At 32.8% G+C, this 21,373-nt stretch overlaps 2 protein-coding genes and 1 long non-coding RNA gene across 3 annotated transcripts; 1 reads left to right on the top strand and 2 right to left on the bottom strand.

Annotated features, from left to right (window-relative positions):
- Positions 1–252: 252 nt before the first annotated feature.
- On the bottom strand, positions 253–960 carry LOC107879466 (agamous-like MADS-box protein AGL62). The gene has a single exon (XM_016726498.2). It carries the CDS (start codon positions 937–939, stop codon positions 307–309), a length of 633 nt encoding a protein of 210 aa, XP_016581984.2. The 5' UTR covers positions 940–960; the 3' UTR covers positions 253–306.
- A 1,452-nt stretch (positions 961–2,412) lies between these two features.
- On the top strand, positions 2,413–5,636 carry LOC107879464. Its single transcript, XM_016726497.2, has 9 exons — positions 2,413–2,823; positions 3,064–3,297; positions 3,438–3,666; positions 3,775–3,881; positions 3,987–4,169; positions 4,594–4,664; positions 4,762–4,922; positions 5,047–5,249; positions 5,343–5,636. Exons 1-9 carry the CDS (start codon positions 2,413–2,415, stop codon positions 5,634–5,636), a joined length of 1,893 nt encoding a protein of 630 aa, XP_016581983.2.
- Positions 5,637–9,745: 4,109 nt separating this feature from the next.
- LOC124886470 lies at positions 9,746–10,027 on the bottom strand. The gene is made up of 2 exons (XR_007043720.1): positions 9,869–10,027; positions 9,746–9,778 (listed from the first exon to the last, which is right to left on the bottom strand). It is a non-coding gene; the product is annotated as an uncharacterized LOC124886470 (long non-coding RNA).
- Positions 10,028–21,373: the final 11,346 nt, after the last annotated feature.

Below are 21,373 nucleotides of genomic sequence, written 5' to 3'. Positions count from 1 at the left end.
CACGACTGTGGACTGATAACATGACTCGAACGACACACACTAACACCATTCAAATGATAAAATCAACACGACAATGGACTGGCAACATGACACAATAACTAAACTTATAGGGTTCGAATGAACCATAACACAGATAATGAACATCGTAGGACTGACTCAAATTATAAGACAGGACACACTGAGGATAACGCAAATGACACGATAAACCTAGATGTGCACTTATTACTCATGCATCTTCCATAATGCGCGACTTAGGAACGGCAGTTGAACTAGTAGGGAACTGCAGAAGAAGTAGATCCACCAGCCCTAATTAGGAAAGGGTGCACCAACATTGGGTCCATGTGAAGAACTTGCCCCATCACCACTAGTAGGAGACAAGGCACTTCCAAAGGTGAGAAATGGGAGTGGAGCACTCCCCATTTGTTGAAGTTTTGCCTCGAATTCAACTTTTCGCTTTTGAGCTTCCAATGCCTCCTTCAATTGTTCAAGTTGGGAAAGGCTAAGTCCTTCGATAATCGGAGATTCGCACACACGATCGTAGGCTCCCCTTCCAGATTCAAGTAGGGATTTCCCTATAGCTTTCTCCTTCTGGAGAGACTCTTGCATGTCCATGACCTCCTTATTGAGCCCACGTTGACTAGTGTTTCGATGAGCCCTGATTAGGTGGTTGTGGCGATCATCATCATTTGGTGGAGGGAGGTCCCTCCCTAGGAACGTATCCACCAACAACTCCACTGAAGGGTGGCCAAAGGAGTAAACTTTGTTGGCCTTGCCTGGAGAAAATACCACAATGGCAATTTCAGCGCCACATAGCGTACAAAGTTCACTAGCCTTTTTGAAGAGGCTAGCACGACGCTTAGAGAACGTAACTTGCATGTTACTCTCATTTTTCATTTCCACGATTTCGACCTTTTTTCGACCCTTGCTCATTCTTGGCATGGCTAAGTTAACACTACTCAATATCTGTGAAATGAAGAAGTTGTGATTTTTTATCCCAACACCAAGAGCTTTTATATTAGAAATTCCCATATTTTGTTTCACCTTTTTAGGAAAATAAATTAAAATTACTTAGAGAGCCTATAAATTTATGTTTTTTCTTTTTTTGTAAACGATTTGAACGGAACCACTTTCGCCTCCATTTTTTTGTGTCGTTAGCGCTAATCGAATCCTTAATGACCATAATTCATAATTAGACAATATATGTTTTTCTTAATTTGAATTATGGCGGTTGATCGCAATTGACCGTGGTTTTATTTGGGTACACGTTCTAGAAAAGTATTGAAAAGAAAATATTACATCATTAGTACGTATGATATTTTATTTTATCACTTTATTAATTTGAGTACACATTGAAGAGTAATAATAAAAAAATAAAATATTAGTAAATGATAAGTACGTATGATATTTTATCTTATCACTTTATTTGTGTACAAATTGAAGAGAATTAATAAAAAAAGGGTAAAATTCAGAAATATCATACTTATCCCATTAATTATGAGTTTCATAGCAGCAGTTTCATAATTATATAATATACCAAGTTGTATTTTGTATTTTTGCAAACTGTTGCTTCAAAAATACATATACAAGAGTAATAATAAAAAAATAAAACATTAGTAAATGATAAGTACGTATGATATTTTATCTTATCACTTTATTTGAGTACAAATTGAAGAGAATTAGTAAAAGAAGGAAAAAATTCAGAAATAGCATATTTATCCCATTAATTATGAGTTTCATAGCAACAGTTCCATAATTACATAATATAGCAAGTTGTATTTTGTATTTTGCAAACTGTTGCTTCAAAAAGACAAATACATATGATTATTACTGCCCTTATGATCATATGTATTTTGTATTTTTGCAAATTGTTGCTACAAAAATAAAAATACATACAAATACATATGCTACAAAATGTAATTTGATAAAAGTGTTGTTATTTTTTGTAATTTAATGTTGAGCTATGAGTGCCACAAGCACTAAGTTAAGTGATAGAATTAGTTAGTTAGTTAGAAGGGTAATCATGAGTTTGTTAGACAGTTAGACAGCTGGCATATCTTAATAACTTGGCATGATATGAGTAGTTAGTTACATGTATAAAAGGGGTAGCAGTAGCTAGATATGTAAGGTGAATTCATTTTTGTAATGGTAGTTTTCTGGATCTTAATGAAACAGTAGTTTCACCTTCAGTTTCCCTCTTGCTTCTTCTTCTTTGTCTCAAAGCTTCCGTTAATGGAGCTTTCTTAACATGGTATCAAATCCAAGTTCTAGCTTCTCTACATCGCTATTTTTCCTTCCAAAATCAATTTTTGGTTGAAGCAATTGCGCACTAGGGTTCAAAAGTGAAGATTTTTTTTGTTTCTCTGTCAAATTCGACTTCACCTTCTACCTTGATCGCTTCATTGTCCAAGCATAATGTCAACATCGGATACTGGAGCTCCAACAAGTGCTGCTACAGCTGAAGGTTTATCAAACACTGAATCTGGTCAGGTTGATCAAGTTGATGCTAATCATCCTCTATGCATTCATCCATCTGATACACAAGGTTCTATTATCATCTCTACTCAACTTCTAGGCTCCGAAAATTACTCTCTATGGAGCAAATCGATGCGACTTATGTTGCTTGGTAAAAATAAGCTAGGTTTCCTTCTAGGCACATGTAGAAAAGAGATGTATCCTTCCAACTTACACAATTTCTGGGATAGGTGTAATGCTATAGTGCTAGCGTGGATTATGAACACAGTGTCCAAGGATCTGTTGAGTTCTGTGATTTATGCTTCTGATTCACATAAAGTCTGGGAAGATCTCCGTGAGAGATTCGATAAGGTGAATGCTTCTAGGGCTTTTTATCTGCATAAAGAGATAGTCACTTTGGTTTAAGGTACTTCCTCTATCTCTGCATATTTCTCCAGATTGAGAGAGCTTTGGGATGAGTTGGATGCTCTAGTTCCCCATTCTTCATGTGCCTGTCTTGAATCAAAGGACTATGCAACTCACTTCCAGATGCAAAAGTTGTGACAATTTTTAATGGGACTAAATGAGTCTTATGCTCATGTTAAAAGTCAGGTTCTTATGACTTCACCTCTGCCTACCATTAATCAAGCTTATGCTATGATTATAAATGTGGAAAGTCAGAGGTTAAATGGTACAACCTTAGGAGGTTCTCCTCTTGGTGATACTAGCTCAGGATCTACTGCTCTTATGAGTAACAAGATGTCTCTTGGAGGTTCAAGTAGTGGTTATGAAAGTCATACCAACAATTATGGTGGCTCTAGCTCTGGATATGGTGGTTCTAGTAATGTTGGTTTCAATCACAACCCTAGAATGTAATATGAGCACAGAGGAGGTTATGGAAGAACTCAGCTAGTGTGTGAATATTGTCATCTTAAGGGACATACTAAAGACACTTGTTATAAATTGAATGGCTATCCATCTGATAGGAAGAAAAGGGAGGAAGCATATCTCATAATCATGCTAGTAATGTCACTATTCATGGCAATTCCTCTGCTGATCTACAGATGCTTAATGCTCCTCAAGGATTTTCTTTTTCAGGAACACATTCTTCAGCACCCTTGTTCACTCAAGATCAGTATAACCAGATTCTTAAGATGCTAAGCAAAGACAAGGAATCTGATGCCAGTGCTAATGTTGCAACCACTACTGGTTCAGGTACTATTTCAACCCTAATGAGAAACATATCTAGTTCAGAATGGATAGTAGATAGTGGGGCTTTAAATCACATGGTGAACACCTTGAGCCTATTGAAACACTATTCAGCATTGCATGGAAAAAATAGTAAACAAGTTAATCTACCTACCGGGGGTCAAGTCCCTATTAGTCATGCTGGTAAATCTTCTATTCTTGGTGATAAGACTATGATAGATGTATTGTTCTTACCAGATTTTAAATACAACCTACTGTCAGTGTCTCAACTGACTAAAAGTCTAAAATGTGGTGTTCTATTCTTCCCTAATTTCTGTATCTTTCAGGAAATCTTCATAGGAAAGGTACTGGGGATTGGTAGAGAGGAGCATGGTTTGTATTTGCTGCAGTCTGATACTTCTCACACCCTCATAACTGAACTTGAGTCAACTAATCTTTTGTCTTTATCTGTTTCTTCTAGTCCTATGAATAATTGTGATAGTTCTTCTTCTGCTAATAGTAATGGTTGTGTATAAAGTTTATGGCTTAGAAGGTTAGGTCATGCTCCCATTCCTATTATAAGAAGGATTGTAGGTTTACATAATGTCAAAGTGCAAGATCACCAGTGTAGTGTATGTCCTATTGCAAAACAGACAAAGCTTTCATTTCCTATAAGTATTTCTACCTCTTGTTGTTCCTTTGATCTTGTTCATGTTGATGTCTAGGGACCTAGAGTTGCAACTCATGATGACAAAAGATATATTTTTGGCCTTGGTAGATGACTTTTCCAGATATACATGGATATTTTTGCTAACTAGTAAGGCTGATTGTATTGTTCCACTTAGAGACTTTATTCTCACGGTAAAGAATCAGTTTGGTATAAGGGTGAAATGTTTCAGAACTGACAATGGCACTGAGTTTTTTAACTCTCAAGTCAATGCTTTATTTATATAGTATGGAGTTCTTTATCAAAGTTTTTGTGTCTATACCCCTCAACAAAATGGGGTTGTTGAGAGAAGACACAGGTATATTCTTAACATGGCCAGAGCATTGAGGTTTCAAGACTTTATACCACTTAAGTTCTGGGGTGATTGTGTCTGCTACTGTATATATTCTGAATAGATTACCTTCTGTTCGATTACATGGTGCATCTCCTTTTGAAAAGTTGTTTCATAAGGCACCTACTTTGCATCACTTTAGAGTATTTCGATCTCTGTGCTATGCAACTGATGTCAAAAGAAGTGACAAGTTTGCTCCTAGAGCTTATCCTGCAGTTCACCTTGGTTATTCCTCTTACTTCTAAATCCTTCTTCATCAGTAGAGATGTTGTCTTTCAGGAATCCATTTTCCCTTTCAAATATCTGAACTCCAGTCCTCAACCTTTATTTCCAACCCTTGACTTTGTAGATGATTCAACAACTTCTACACCTACTATACCTTCTTCCCCCACATCTATACCTACTGTGAGTAGCTCTTCTTTTCCTACACCTTTCTGCTCTCTTCCTGTTCCACCACCTCCTATCAGAAAGTCTACCAGAAGTTTCAAACCACCAGTGTGGATGGCTGACTGTGTCCTACCCTCCAACTCCACTAAATCCTGCTTGTATCCAGTATCTCAGTTTATTTAGTTTAACTCTTTATCCCCTGAATACAGAGCATCACTTGCAGCTTATTCATCTATTTAAGAACCTACTTCGTACAAGCAAGCTTGTCTTGATCCCAAATGGATCACTGCTATGCAAGAAGAAATGAAGGCTCTTGAAGACAATCAAACTTGGTCTCTTATTTCTTTACCTCCTGGTAAGGTTTTCATTGGTTGCAAGTGGGTATATAAGGTCAAGTTTCAATCTAATGGAAAGGTTGAGAGGTACAAGGCCAGGCTTGTAGCCAAAGGGTACAACCAGCAAGAGGGTCTAGACTACACTGATACCTTTTCCCCTGTAGCCAAGATGGTTACAGTTAGATCAGTTGTGGCTTTGGCTGCTTCCTCTGGCTAGTTTGTGTTTCAAATGGATGTTTCTAATGTTTTCCTCCAAGGTGATCTCCTTGAAGATGTGTATATGCAGTTGCCTGATGGTTTTACAACCAAGGGGGAGAAAGCTATGGTTTGCAAACTTCATAAGTCACTATATGGTCTTAAGCAGGCTCCTAGACAGTGAAATCTTAAACTAACAGAAGCTTTGCTGGAAGTGCAGTTTGTGTAGTCTCACTATGACTACTCATTGTTCACTCAAAAGGTTGGGAATGATATCGTGGTCATTTGGGTATATGTTGATGATCTACTGATAATAGGATCAAATATATCTCTTATTCAGCAAGTAAAAAAGAACTTACAACATAGATTTAAAATGAAGGATCTGGGAGAGTTGAAATATTTCCTAGGCATTGAGTTCTCTAGATCTCAGGAGGAAATTGTCATGTGTCAGAGAAAGTATGCACTTGAGCTTATGTCTGAGATGGGGCTAACAGGGAGTAAGCATGCAAGTACACTTTTAGATTTCAATCACAAATTGACATCTACACACTATGGTAGTCATATTGGTGCTAGTGACACTGGTGAAGACTGACTTCTTGATGATTATGGAAAAAACCAGAGATTAAATTGTAGACTGTTATACTTAACTATGACAAGGCCTGATATTGCCTTTGTAGTCCAAGTACTCAGTCAGTTTATGCATTCACCTAAGAGGTCACATATAGAAGCAACATTAAGAGTAGTTAAGTATGTAAAAGGAACTGCTGGTCTAGGTTTGTTCATGCCTAGTGGAAAATGTTCAAAGCTAGTAGCATACTGTGGCTCTGATTAGGGTGCATGTGTAGAAACTAGAAGATCTGTAACAGGATATGTAATTAAGTTTGGAGAAGCTGTCATTTCCTGGAAGTCAAAGAAATAAGGAACTGTGTCAAGAAGTTCTGCAGAAGCTGAGTTCAGAAGCATGGCCATAAAAGTAGCTGAGATAGTATGGCTAAAGGGGTTATTCAAGGAACTGGGAATTGAACTACATTTACCAGTTCAATTGTTCTGTGACAGCAAAGCTGCTATTCAGATTGCAACACACCCAATATTCCATGAAAGAACCAAGCATTTTGATATAGATTGACACTTTGTGAGGGAGAAAATTATTGATGAACTGATTCAAACACAACACATAAGTACAAAGGAGCAGCAGGCAGATTTATTAACTAAGGGTTTATGCAAACCACAACATGACATTCTACTCAACAAGCTGGGAATGAAAAATGTTTTTCAGTCCTCTGCTTGAGGGGGAGTGTTGAGCTATGAGTGCCACAAGCACTAAGTGAAGTGATAGAATTAGTTAGTTAGTTAGAAGGGTAATCATGAGTTTGTTAGACAGTTAGACAGCTGGCATATCTTAATAATTAGGCATGATATGAGTAGTTAGTTACATGTATAAAAGGGGTAGCAGTAGCTAGATATGTAAGGTGAATTCATTTTTGTAATGATAGTATTTGGATCTCAATGAAACAGTAGTTTCACCTTCAGTTTTCCTCTTGCTTCTTCTTCTTTGTCTCAAAGCTTCCATTAATAGCTTTCATAACATTTAATACTTAAGTATGCTACTTTATGTATTTTTTTTATAAAAAATATATATATCAAATAATCATCAGTACAATATTTGTGAATGTTCAGATGTAATATTCAAGCTATCCGGGTAGATTCTGACATTCAATGCTCATCGAACGAGCAAAGATACATCATATTTTTCTTTGTTGCGTGCACTTTATTCATTTATACACGATTATTACTTATTAGTTGATATATGTATAATCACTTCAATTACTTAGTTAATCATAAAATTAGCATGGTTCGATACAAGCATCGGTTATGTGAATAATTTTATCTTTTCCTCGTGCGAATTAGCGTAAAAATATTGTAGTAGGAAAAGGTTGAGTTTCTCCCGAACCTAATAAAAAATAATTGTTCGTTCTAACAGACTGCTATTTAAGAAGCAAATTTCTTATAGATTGGAAAATACTATTTAAAAGAAACAAAAGTTAATAACCTTTGAAATTAAATTATTTGTGGTTTGTTAATATATAGATGCATGTCACCATAAATTTACAATTACATTTATGAATTTTCAAATGTAATACTCGAGGAATCCCTGAAGATTCTGACATTCGATGTTCATCAAATGGGCAAAGATACATGATATTTTTCTTTTTTATATAAGCTTTATTTATTTATCCACAATTATTATTTATTAGTTGATATGTACAATCACTTTAATTTATTAGTTTACCATAAATTAATATGGTTTTGTACAAAACGCTGAGTATGTGAATGAGTTTATCTTTTTCTCTTATGAATTGGCATAAAAATATTATAGTAGGGAAAGGTAATATTTTTTCCAAACTTAATAAAAAATAACTGTTCATTGTGGTAGACTATGATTAAAAAAGCAACTCTTATTAATTGTAAAATACTATTTAAAAGAAACAAAAATTAATAACGTTTAAGATCAAATTATTTGTGGTTTGTTAATATATGGATGCATGCCACGATACGATTCTAAGAGAACTGATTATTTTGTGTATAAAGTTGAGCACGTCTTTGAAAGCGTGTTAAGCTAGTTATCAAAAAACAATGTCAGCTTATCGTCTGATGACTTCCAAACACCGATAAACTTAGAATGAGAAATTGTCTGTAGCTTTTTTATTAGCATATGAATGAGATTGTAGAGTTCTTTTATGGTATGACTGATAGGACCTAACTTCTATTTGAGACATAATATTGCTAATTATTGTTCTTGATTCTTATAATTTTCTTGCAAACTAAAATAATGAAGATAGTTTGTCATTTTGTGCTACTATCTTCCTCAATATGGTTTATTTAACATATGAATTAATGTGAATTCGTGGTCATCTTTAGTCTTCATAATAATTACCGCTAAAATAGGTACCATTTATCGCTAATAACAAAATTTGTAATATATGACCGGTAGCTTTATGGGCAATAATAATTGTCGTTGAAAGTAATTATTTTTAACGCCAAAAATATGAATATTTATTGATACTCGATATAAATATCATCAAAGACTTTATGAAAATAAATGCAAAAACGTTCGCATAAATGGCGCTAAATATTTTTGCGACACTATTAAATATCTCTTATTGTTGACGTGCATAACCATCATATACCTAGCACAATGTATGATAATAGTCATACATAGTCATTATCGGTGCATATAAGTTAATCCTTTTTTCAATTATGTGTGGTTCAGTATTATGCCAAGTTTATCAGGGGTCATTTGGTATAGTGTATTAAAAATATAATACATGCATTATGCTTTGTGTATTAGTAGCACCATGTTTAGTATCCTTTTTTAGACTATGCATAACTAATACTTGCATTAGTACCATGTTTAGTAGTACCATGTTTGGTATTCTTTTCTAGACTATGTAATTGTTGTATTAAAGTGTGTATTATCAATACACATCATTTTTCATGTATTAATAATACACAACTTTTAACACATGTATTAACCTATTAAATGACATTATTTCCCCTTAACATATGAATGAAAAATCATATTCATGAACATGATTTTGCATCTTTTTTGCATACACAAGGGATATAACAATCTAATGGAGCACAACATATTGAAGCATTTTTACTCCAATACTCAATAGCACATACCAAGATGGATGCTAACAAATGAAATTTAACCATTTAAGCATCATCATAGTTAGGTAAGAAGATCAAACTCAAGAGGGCAAGCCAAAACTGGTGTAGAAATCCAGAATACCTACTTCAAGATAATTTCTGAAGTACACAGATTATTCAGCTAAAAGAATCTTTCCATCAAATTTTGGATAAAAGTAGTCCTTCCAAAACTAAATTGGTAGGAATATTGAATAGACCAAATGCCTAACCTAAATTTCCTTCCGCGACTCAATGTATCAATCACCACAGAAATCTTAAAGCACCCTTTCACTTTGAAGGCGTGAAAAAACTGAAAGTAAAGAGTGAGCATAAATAGTACTAATACAACAAGGTAAAGATGTTATCTCTAATATAGCTCAACTCAGAGAGGATGATGTATCTCTTTAGCAACAATCACAATCCGATTTTCTTCTCCGCCTTCTGAATTTGATTAAGGAAAATCCAAGTCATCTGTATAGACGAAAGAAAGAAGGAAACATATGTTAAAAGCTAACATAAAACCGAGCGAATAGAAGTTAGGATAAGTAGAAGGAAACATACCATAACATGAGGGGCAATCCTAACACAGTATACTGGAAATCCAGTGTAGAATTTGAAGGGTCCTCCTGCCTTCAAAGTCTTCATGGCACAATCAAAGGAACCTGAGTAGGGCAATTTTCCTTCAGCGTCTGGCTGCATTTTCTGAATCTGTTTCTTCACGTAATCAAAGGTAAACTGCAAGCAGCAGCGAAGAATCCAGAGACACTGTTTGCGCCTGTATTTTAGGAAAAGGAAAGGTACTCTCGTAAAAACGTGTAATTTGCAGCATATTCAACGTTTAATGATAACACTAACATTCACAACGGTCAAATGTGAAGAGCGAGAAAGAAAATTATTTCAACACACAAATACCTGAAGAGCGAGAAAGAAAATTATTTCAACACACAAATACCCGAGACAATCTTTTCTCTTTTTCCATGTTATTGATGCCACAATAAAAATGAATTTAGTGACTACCTAGAAAACATTATCGAGCCAGAGCAGAAGAATCTAGTCACCGGCAATACCTCAAAGGCGTAGCTGACCCCATCTAACAGTCTGCACTAGTAAGATATAAAATAAAATAGAAATAAATAAGAATGGATCATCACCTAATCAAGTTCGACCTTTATGTTTTTTAGCACTGAACTCGTACTAATAATAGTATGGATTTAGATGTAATATTAGTTGAAATTATAGTCAGTTTTCACTTATATCATCTATAGACCACATTGAAAGAACTTGAGATGAACTCATTGCCAAATAGCTACATCCGTCAATGCTCATCGCTACCTATGAGATTATAAAGTGACTTACGATGTCACCATCTCGGTGCACAATAATCAGACAATCACAGTAGATACAAACGTACAACCAAAGCCTGAAACATTAAATCTTGCGCATTTAGAGAGACTTGTCAGAGGCGCCCGTAAAATTCTGAGGTGTAACTAACTTTCACATTCAAAGAAATAACTCGAAATTATCAGTATAGTTAAGGGCACTATAATTTTTCAGCAAAACACTCTCCCCATGAAAGTCTACTATCTCCCTGCGAATCTTAATGATCTCATCATTACGATCCTTCGCCTTTGACACTCTATCTTGTAACTCCCGTTACCAATTCACAAGACATGACAAATACAATATCAAACTTTAACAAGACCTTGCAGAATCTTTCTTTATTTTTTGAGAAGTAACGATCTTTTTCCTCCTTATTGGAAACAACTAGATGCATAACCAATAGTTAATATGAAATACATCTGTGGCCAATGATTTCTTTGTATCCCAGCACAACTAAAAACAACAATTACAATCAAAAGTTAAGTTGGTGCCTCGAACATTAGACCTCCTAATACCCAACTTCTCTTTCGTGTATAGAGTAAACCCATCTATCTTTTTCGTCCTCGATCTATGCGGTGGGTTTAATGAAACTCCATCTTTCGGAATCCACCTATTTTTTCAACTTTTTTAGCTCTATAAGGGCTATTTCACTTGATTATTCTTATTTTCTGAGTTCTTCCACTTTTCAGCTATAATACCGTTGATTTTATTGCTAGAATTTTTGAATTCAGAGAAGAAATGAAAAGTGGATTTTTCATTTCTCCAGAATACAACTGCTGCTAGTCTTCCACAGTTGAAAATATAATGTACAAGGAAGAATTCAAGGAAGGATTAAGGAAGGGTAATTTGGTAAGCAAACGTACTTTTATAAAAATTATATAAATATATATTATCTTTAATACATCAAATCAAACGTTGTGTAAAAAATAATGTATGTATAACTAATAAAAGCATTATTAATACTTGCATTAATAATGCAAGCATTACTAATACACCTTACAAAGTATTATTCTTATACACTCTACCAAACGAACCTAAGTGTAATTTAAAAAGTGGATAAATACTGTGCAAATATTTTTCATTAGATTACTTGATAAACTTACGTAGGTAGTACAGCTTGGTTGGAAAGAGAAATATGGGATTAACTATTTAATATTAGGTATATCACCCTTAAGGTGGGATTAAAATTGGAGAAGTTTCAAAAATAGCAATTGTTTGACATAAAATACATTTTTTATAATCACACTTTACAATATTGTCATTTATAGTCGATATATTTGATTCACATACGTTGTATTCGCTTTTACTCATAGCCTGTATTCATAAAACATAAATACTTTAGTCACATTTTATTTTTTTTATTTTTTTATTTTCAGAAAATATGGCTACATTATCTAATACAAGCCATGAATGATGACGGAAACATCATTACCACGCATTATATTTGTATTTGTCATTATTTTTTTATTTTATTCTTTTATTTATTTTTTATTACTTTTTGATTTTTCTCCTATTTTCATTTTTTTTTTTCAACTCTTTCTTTCATTTTTTGTATTTTTTTTCTTTTTCATATTTTTTTCTTCTTACGTTTATATTTTTGTTTTTTTTCCTTTTTTTTTCTTTCTTTTCATTTTTTTTCTATCTCTATCTTCTATTTTTCTATCTTTTTTTGTTCCTTTTTCTTTTTATTTTTTTGTACTGTTTTTTACTTTTTTTTCTTTCTATTTAATAGTTTTTGTATCTTCAAAAAATATGGCTACTCGAGTATACAAACAATAATAAAAATACAGTAATTAGTTATCGTATTTGTATTCACATTATTATTTATATTTTGTATTAATCATTGATATAATTATATTTGTATTCGCACTTGTATTTGTATGTTATAATTCGTACTTGTATTTGTAGTTTATAGTTCACACTTATATTTGTATGTCATAATTCGTATTTGTATTTGTATTTTATAGTTCACACCTGTATTTGTGTTTGCTAGTTCGTATTTATATTTTATACAATTTACACTTGTATTTTAAAAAATTATTTTGTATTTATATTTTATAATTGACTGCATTGTATTTATATTTTGTGATTTTAATTTATTTGTATTTCTGTATTATTTTTATAGATGCACTTCTATTTTAAAATATATTATTTGTATTTATATTTGTAAGTTGACCGCATATTGTATTTTTATTTAAAATTTAATTAATTTATTTATTTGTGTTTGAATTTGTATTGACAAGGTCAGTTGTATTTTTTAAACAATTGTAATAGAATTTTTATTTTTCTTTCTACGAACACTTGTATTTATAAAATGATAAATTATATAAATACAAATGTTAGATTTGCATTAAATGATACACCTTTACACAACTTGAACCATACACATACAATATGATGCTTATATACAAATACAAATGATAAATTTAAAATACAAATGCTAACGATACATTTTCAATGAATGACACATTGCATATTTATATATTTATGACCTAAACAAATACAATTAATTGAGATACTTTTTTGTATATAAATACACATGATAAATTGTATATATTCATGGTTAAACTATTCAACTATAAATAATAAATTTATTTAAAATATGTGATGATACAAATAAATATAAATTATAAAAAATATAAAATACAACTACAAAAAGAGAGAGAGAGAGAGAGAGAGAGAGAGAGAGAGAGAAAATACAAATAAAGAAAAAAAGAAATAGAAAAAATGAAAATGAAAAAAAAAAAAAAGAAAGAGAAAACGAAAAAAAGAAAAGAAAAGAGAAATGATGAAAAAAGGTGGGAAAAAAAAAGGGAGAGTAATAGAAATTTGTTATAAAATAAGAAAGAATAAAGAAGAAGAGTAGAGAGAATAGAGAAAGTAATTCTTATTTCTTCTCTTGGGGATGAGAAATCATCAAATTGTCAATATAATGAATAAAACCCCTCTATTTATAGGGAAAATTTACTCCTAGTTTGAGTAAAAGATGGATGCTTCAAATCCTAATAGATATCAAAGTAGATCTTGATAGACATTCACTATAATGCAAATACATTTATAACACTCGCCCTTGAATGTTTAATTGGTAGATAATGTGCCTCGTTAAAACCTTACTAGAAAAAACTCAGTAGGAAAAAAAATCTAGTGAAGGAAAAAGAGTACACATCTCTAATGATACGCATTTCGGCTGCCTCATTAAAAACCTTACAAGGAAAACCCAGTGGGACAAAACCTCGTAAGGGAAAAAGAGTACAGCGCGTATTAACTCCCCCTAATGAGAACATCCTTGAACCTTTGCATCCCGATCTTGTACACCATCTTCTTGAAAGTTGCAATTGAAGGAGACTTGGTGAATAAAATAGTCACATTGTCACTTGAACGAATTCGTTGCACGTTAAATATCACCATTCTTTTGGAGCTCATGTATGTAGGTCAGATAAGTACCCAACATCAGCATGACCAATAAGATCGGGACTACAATCTTTAGAATAAAATAAGCTCATGTATTTTATCCCATTTGGATGTCTCCTAGTAGGAGTAGAAATATATCTTTCTAACATATTAACCGAAAAGGCTATAGGCCTTGTAGTATTTACAAGGTATATGAGTGCATCAATTGCACTAAGATATAGTACTTCATAACCAATCCAATTCGATATATTTTGAATTTCAGCAAATAATCTATTGCTTTGAAAACTCTCCAAGAGTTCCAATGATTTTCAAGTTATAAGCTTATACAATATAAGGATTATAAATAAGTTTCCCAGGAACTTTTATATGCTTCAAGCATTTTGAATCCTTAAAAGTTTTTCACATAAGTTTTTTCAAGTGACAATATTCAACATTTTATGAGTGATATCTTCAAATATCTGGACTGCAAATCAAATAAGTTTAATACTTACCAAGATGCATCCTTTCATGTCACTTGATAAATGTTTCTACGTCAGCATACTTAAATTAACGTAGAATTCAGATCCTTGTAATCTTTCACAATATTGCGCCAATATTGTGTTAAATATATTCATGATATATCATTTCGTATCGGTTCAAAATAAGACATAATATTTTGAGATCTCATCACTTCATTATTTTCAGGCACATGAACCTTACATAAGGTTTTCATGAAGTGTTATGTCGTAGGTTTTTCAAGAGTTCATTGACTTCTTATTATAATTATTTGCTCCTTATTTTTCAAAGACTATTTCATTTGGAACCGATCAGTCTACCACGCTTCAAGCATGCATAGACTTTGTCTTTTAGGAACACAAAATAAGAGCATTTGCGCTTAATATGAGATGCTTTCAGCATTTGACTTGAATTTTCTTTTGGATGAGAATCTGGTGATAATTCCTAACATATTTCATAGCGCTTATAATCTCCCCCTTATGTTAGGAAAACTAACATACATCCTCTACTTCTTTGAGGAACCCATCCTTGTGCATTATGGTATATTCATTAATCATATACCGCACATCAAAATTATTAGATGAAATAATTAGTTCCCGACCTTGAACCAATTGAGAGGGAAGAAATAATCATAATTTATTAGTCTAATGCATACAAGTGTTATTGTATGCAACATATCATATTTCAGACCAACACATGAAGCTGTGTTCTCATTAGCGATGATTTAGCTATTTATCAAAGACATTCAATGCCAAACCATCATCATCAAGATAACTTTCTTGATTGCACAATCTAAAAATTATGCTCAATTTATATTGAACAAGTAACTTTATGAAAGTCAAACGTAGGTTGGCCATGAATGTACATGTGATCATCTTATTGATGCATTTTTTCAACATATCACATGATAGGTGAACGGGCCCTTATTCACCTTTTATTTTTTTTTCTTCAGATTTTGAGGGATCCAATCCCAAAATTAGTTGGTTCAACCAACTTATCATGAGAACAAGCAACATTAAAGTTCATTAAGAATTTTCTAATTCTTCAATATATGTTCAATACTCAGTATGCACATCTTTGGAATATCACAAGCGTTCATGTCAACTTATGACTTTTAATCTAGTAAACTCCAAGTTTATCATGATATATGTTTTTGCTTTAGTAAATTTCAGATTTACTATTATATGAATAAATTTTCAGATTTGAAGGGATCCAATCTCAATATTAGTTGGTCCAACCAACTTTTCATGAGAACAAATGACATAAACAATTCTTGAAGAATCTTCTAGTTCTTCAATACATGCACATCTTCGAGATGTCACAATCGTTCATATCAATTTATGAACTTTTATTCTAGTAAAATCCAAGTTTACCATGACATGTACTTTTTCTTTAGTAAATTTAAGATTTACTATTAGATGAATAAATTTCAGATTTACTTCTTTAGAAGTAGATTTCAAAATTATTCAACCTCTTTCGGAGGTGAGTTGTGATACAATCACAATCAAGTGCACGTTTGCATTAATAAGTTTCTCATTCCCCAGGAATGGAATATAATAATCGTGTCTTAAGTCTATCAAATTATGATAGCTTATAACCTCTTTCAAGATTTTGCTACTTCAGAAGCAAATCGAGGCATACATATAATATAGAGAATTTTTCTCTAGCATATCTTATAATCAGCGTGTGAAAATATCATCACTTTTGATGATCATTATCATATTGTCCCTCCACGCGTATATTCGTGCATTCAATCACTTGCCTTCTTTCAGACATATTATGCACTGCTACTGCATGCACCTCAAGAATGAAGTAAGCTGTCATATTTTAGACTTATCATATATTGCTACCACATTCACTTCATGGAATGGAGCATATTCAAAGGGTCGAATTTTAAACTTTTCATCAAACACCCATTATTTTGCCTTAGCCATCACAATATCATCAATACGGTGTATTGAGATTCAAACTCAATATTTGATTCATATAAAGGTGTCTTAAACATGAATCGATGGGACTTGAACCCAACATATTATCATCTTTTTTTATAATATTGTTCTTGAGGAATAAATTTAAAATATAAATGGTTCCCAACCAATTATTTTTCCACAAATCCAACAATAATTATATCATTAATAGAAAAATACAAATAACATAAGGAATTACTAATTTTGACCTTTAGATTTATAATCTCACCTTATTTGGTAGAGTCTCGTGCTGATAACGTGTTATAAAACAAGAAAGAATAAAGAAGAAGAGTACAGAGAATAGAGAGAGTGATTCTTATTTCTTCTTTTGAGGGATGAGAGATCATAAGATTGTAAATACAATGAACAAAACCCCTCTATTTATAGGAAAAATTTACTCCTAGTCTGAATAAAAGACAGATGTTTCAAATCCTAATAGATATCAAAGTAGATCTTGATAGATCTTGATAGACATTCACTATAATGTAAATACATTTATAACAAAATTAGAGAAAGAGAGAAAATAAATGAGAGAGATTATGAATAGTAATTAGGAATAATTAATAGATAAGATGATAATATGAATTTTAATTAATTAAAATTTAATTAGGAGTCGATATTTGCTAAGTCACATCGTTATCATTTATTTTTTTCTTGCTGATTTTCCTTTTCAAACATTTTCTTTTATTGATTTCTCTATCTTTTGTTTCTCTTTCACTATCCAACAATTTAAGGTCTCCAACACCAAAAACTATTTTCAGTTATGAATCCTTGGATAGGGTATAAGATATGAATTTTCATTAATTCTGTTTTTTATTTATGGGCTCCATGTTTGTATGACATGAAAGATAATTTTTTTTTACCTCTGATTTAACTTTTATAATAAATTTGATTCAGTGACTTTACAAGTGAAAAATTCTTAATTGAATAATTTATTGATAAAAAATATAGTTAAATAACGTTAATACATACTCCTTCCGTTTCAAATTTTCTAATTTAGTTTTTCATTTTATTTGTCTCTTTTCATTAATCAAGAAGAGACAAAAAAATTTCATGTTTTACCCTTTGCATTAATTACTTTTTCTTTAAATTAAAATGTAAACATCATTTAATAGGATACTATGGTAAACTAGTCATGTTATTAATTATTTTTTTAATCAATATATCATCTCAATTTAAGACGGATAATTTGAAACAGAGAGAACAATTCTTATAATTGAGTGGCCGTTAGAGATATTTACACCCAACTTTCTATATATTTTTTTTCTAGAAGGAAACAAGTCATATTTGCTCTGTGGAAAGCAAATTATCACTAGACCATAGAAGAAATAAAATATTTAAGACAACTTTAACTTTAGCCAAAATCATATTTCAATCGCCTTTTAAGATATTTACTTCAACTTTCTATAAAAAAAAAAAAAAAATTCTAAAAGGAAAGAAATCATATTTATTGTATGGAAAGCAAATTATTAATAAACCATAGGCTTAACTCATCGCCAGACACCTAAATTTGTCTCAAAAATTTACTTAGACCCCTCAACTAAGGTATGTGCCTATCAGACACCTCAAGTGCTAAAATTGGTACCTATCAGACACAAAATGTTGATTTGACAAGGAGAGTGTAACACTCTCCTTGAATGCGTGAATTGAAGAAAAAAATAATATTTTATTTTTTTAATTAAAAATTTTATACTTAAATTATTTTATTAATAGAATTTTTAATTAACATAAGTTTTAATTTAATAAAAGAAAAACTAAAAGGACCCAAGCCCCCCAAACCCCGGTTTCATCGTCTTCATCACCCCTGTCACACCCCTTTTTTAACCCCAAAAAGAAAGATTCAGTTTTAGGTTTCGAAAGGGTTTTATTTATTGAGTGACAAGAGATGATTTTTGTTTCGAAAAAGAATTATTTATATTTTTGGTTTAGAGTCGTCACTTGACATAATCGGGTGTGCCAAGTCACCTTTGAAAAATTCTTTTCAAAACTATTTGACTCTAAAACTGATCCGCGAACAGAGATCCAGTTAAGAAATTCTGTTGACCGAGGGGAAGGTGTTAGGCACCCCTCGATCCCATGGTTCAACCACAGTCGCTTGGTGGAGCGTATCGGCTAACTTGATACTGTGAGTGTATAAACCACATAAACACACAACAATCAAAGAAAACAAACACAAACCAAAACGACAATCCAAAACCAAAAAAAATAACAATGTCCAATCCAATTATACAGCCCAGAATAGAAAAAATGCAAAAAAAAAAAATATATAAATCCTACTCTAACCTTTACTAATCATATACTATGCTTCCATGCTCTACCCGATGCCTCGAGCCTTGATCACGAATGTCCTCCGAATACAAGATACTTCGGGGCATTCCCCGGCGAATAAACACATGAAACCTCGGGGCATTCCCCGACCAAATAATTACACTTGAGTTGAATACGACAAACTAGAAAATATTCAAACACATTCCACTTTCAAAAGTTCAACAAAAAACACTTATTCCTAAATTTGCCTACCCGAACCTACATTTGCATATTTGCTTCAACACGCTATAATTCTACCATGCTTCATATCAACAATAAATCGAAATTAATCCAGATCTATCATTTTCATCAACTTTCAATTCCCCACCCTAAATTTTATACATGAATTTCAATCACGAAAATAATTATCCACCTGATATCAACATCGATTTCATGCCAGTGACTAGCTATTTGGATACGCAGCACTAAAACATCAACAAAAATTGTCTAATCCACAGTTATCAACACACAAAAATTACTTCACTCAACAAATAGAACACCGCATCAAATCAATATTCGGAATCATACATAAAAATTAAGAACTAGAGTTGAGAAATGGACCTCGATGCCATTTTTGGGGAATATTACTCGATAAAATAAAGAAAACCTGTTCTGATAACTTCAACTCGCGCCTCAATAACGAACTCGTCCAACTCGGAGCTGAGAAGTCGCAAAATAGATAGATTCCAACCAGATTTGACTAACCCACCAAAACTCAAGCTAAAAAAAAAGACTGTGAAATTAAAAGAAAACCTGAACCGAGTTCTAACGGACTTGAACCGAATCGAGAGAAGACAATGTTCACTAGACTATTTTTGGGTGTCGTCGTAACTCCGATAAACTTCAGTGATGACTGAAAAAGACAAAGAAATACTAATTATGATGAACTCCGATGGGTATGACGGCTTTGATTCATTTTCTAGTGAGTTTGTTGTCTCTATCTCGAGTCTCTCTCTCTTTCCAATCTCCCTCTGTCTTTGCTACTCCATTTTTTTGGTGTGTGTGGCTATTTCTGTGTGGATATGTATCTAATTGTGAGAAAAAGGAATCAAGAGAAAATGAGTGTCCTCCCAGATATGTGTGTGTGCCGTGAGGAGGAAAATTGGAACCATGGAGAGCTTTTTTTCTCTTTCTATCACCATCCCCCCTCCTAGATGATGATTAGGTGTATATATATGATAGATGGATGCAAATCCATGGGCCCATTTCCTTTTGTTTGTTTTGTATTATATGCCTCCTCCTTTTTTTGCTTTGTGTCCAAGAAAGGTGAGGTGGAGGGGCGGTCATGTAGGGTGGTGAGGTGTTTTGTTTTGATTGGATGGGTTGTTAGAATAAAAAAAAAAATTAGTTAAGGGGTGTTATTTTTGTCATTTTATGAAGGGATAATCATGTGGGTTAGAGTGTATGACAATGCGAGGTAAAAATGGATGAATTAGGTTTTTGGGTGGGACAAAATTACGTGTCTACATCATGCCCCTCTTTGCATGTAAACACAAAGTGTTTTCATACAAAGAAGTAGACAACGAGACAGAATTTTGATCCGACCATTATTTAAAGAAAGAAGGACAATCGAGTCTTGAGTTACAACATCCTACCTACCCAAGTTATGAGGGTGTCAATTCACAGGTATCTCAAAGGGTTGGAAGAGAAGTGGAATATACCGACTTGGAGAGTAGAGTGAGGTTCCATCGAGGTTCCGGTCCGCGGCTCTGTTATTACTAAAAAATGAAAATTACAAGTTAAAAATATAAATAAAATTACAAAAACTCTATCTATGCAGCTGCTTTTGGACTCCTGACTTGAGTTTCATCACCCTATTCTTCAGGTGGGCTCCTAACTTGCAATTTCATCAATCTATTGACTTTCACTTTTTCACCTTGTTGCTTGACTTTCAACTTCTTTGAATTATTGCTTGACTTTCATTCGTGTTCTATAGGCGGGCTCCTGACTAATGAAAACGGACAAGGAAGTGCATCTCCCAACAAATGCCACTTGAATTACCCAAAGAAATGTGTCTCTTTACAAATTCTTGAATTACCCAAACAAGGAAGTGCATCTCCCTACAAATGTTGCTTGAATTTTCCATAAAAGGAAGTGCATCTCCTTACAAATATAGCTTGAATTACCAAAATAAGGAATTGCATCTCCTTACTAATGTTGCTTGAATTACCCATATAAGGAAGTGCATCTCTTTACAAATGTTGCTTGAATTTCCAAACAAGAAAATATGTCTCCTCACAAATGTTTCTTGAATTACCAAAATAAGGAAATGTGTCTCCTTATGATACCACTTGAATTACCAAACAAGGAAGTTCATCTCCATACCAATGCCGCTTAATTACCAAAACAAGAAAGTGTGTCTCCTAACAAATGTCTCTTGAATTACCCAAACAAGGAAATGTATCTCCTTACCAATGTCGCTTGAATTAAACAAACAAGGAAGTGCATCTCTTTACAAATGCCGCTTGAATTACCTAAACAAGGAAGTGTGTCTCCTCACCAATGT

Source organism: Capsicum annuum, chromosome 8 (assembly GCF_002878395.1).
Source record: "Capsicum annuum cultivar UCD-10X-F1 chromosome 8, UCD10Xv1.1, whole genome shotgun sequence".
In the NCBI taxonomy this organism is placed as follows: domain Eukaryota; kingdom Viridiplantae; phylum Streptophyta; class Magnoliopsida; order Solanales; family Solanaceae; genus Capsicum; species Capsicum annuum.
This window is presented reverse-complemented; position numbering and strand designations above follow the sequence as displayed.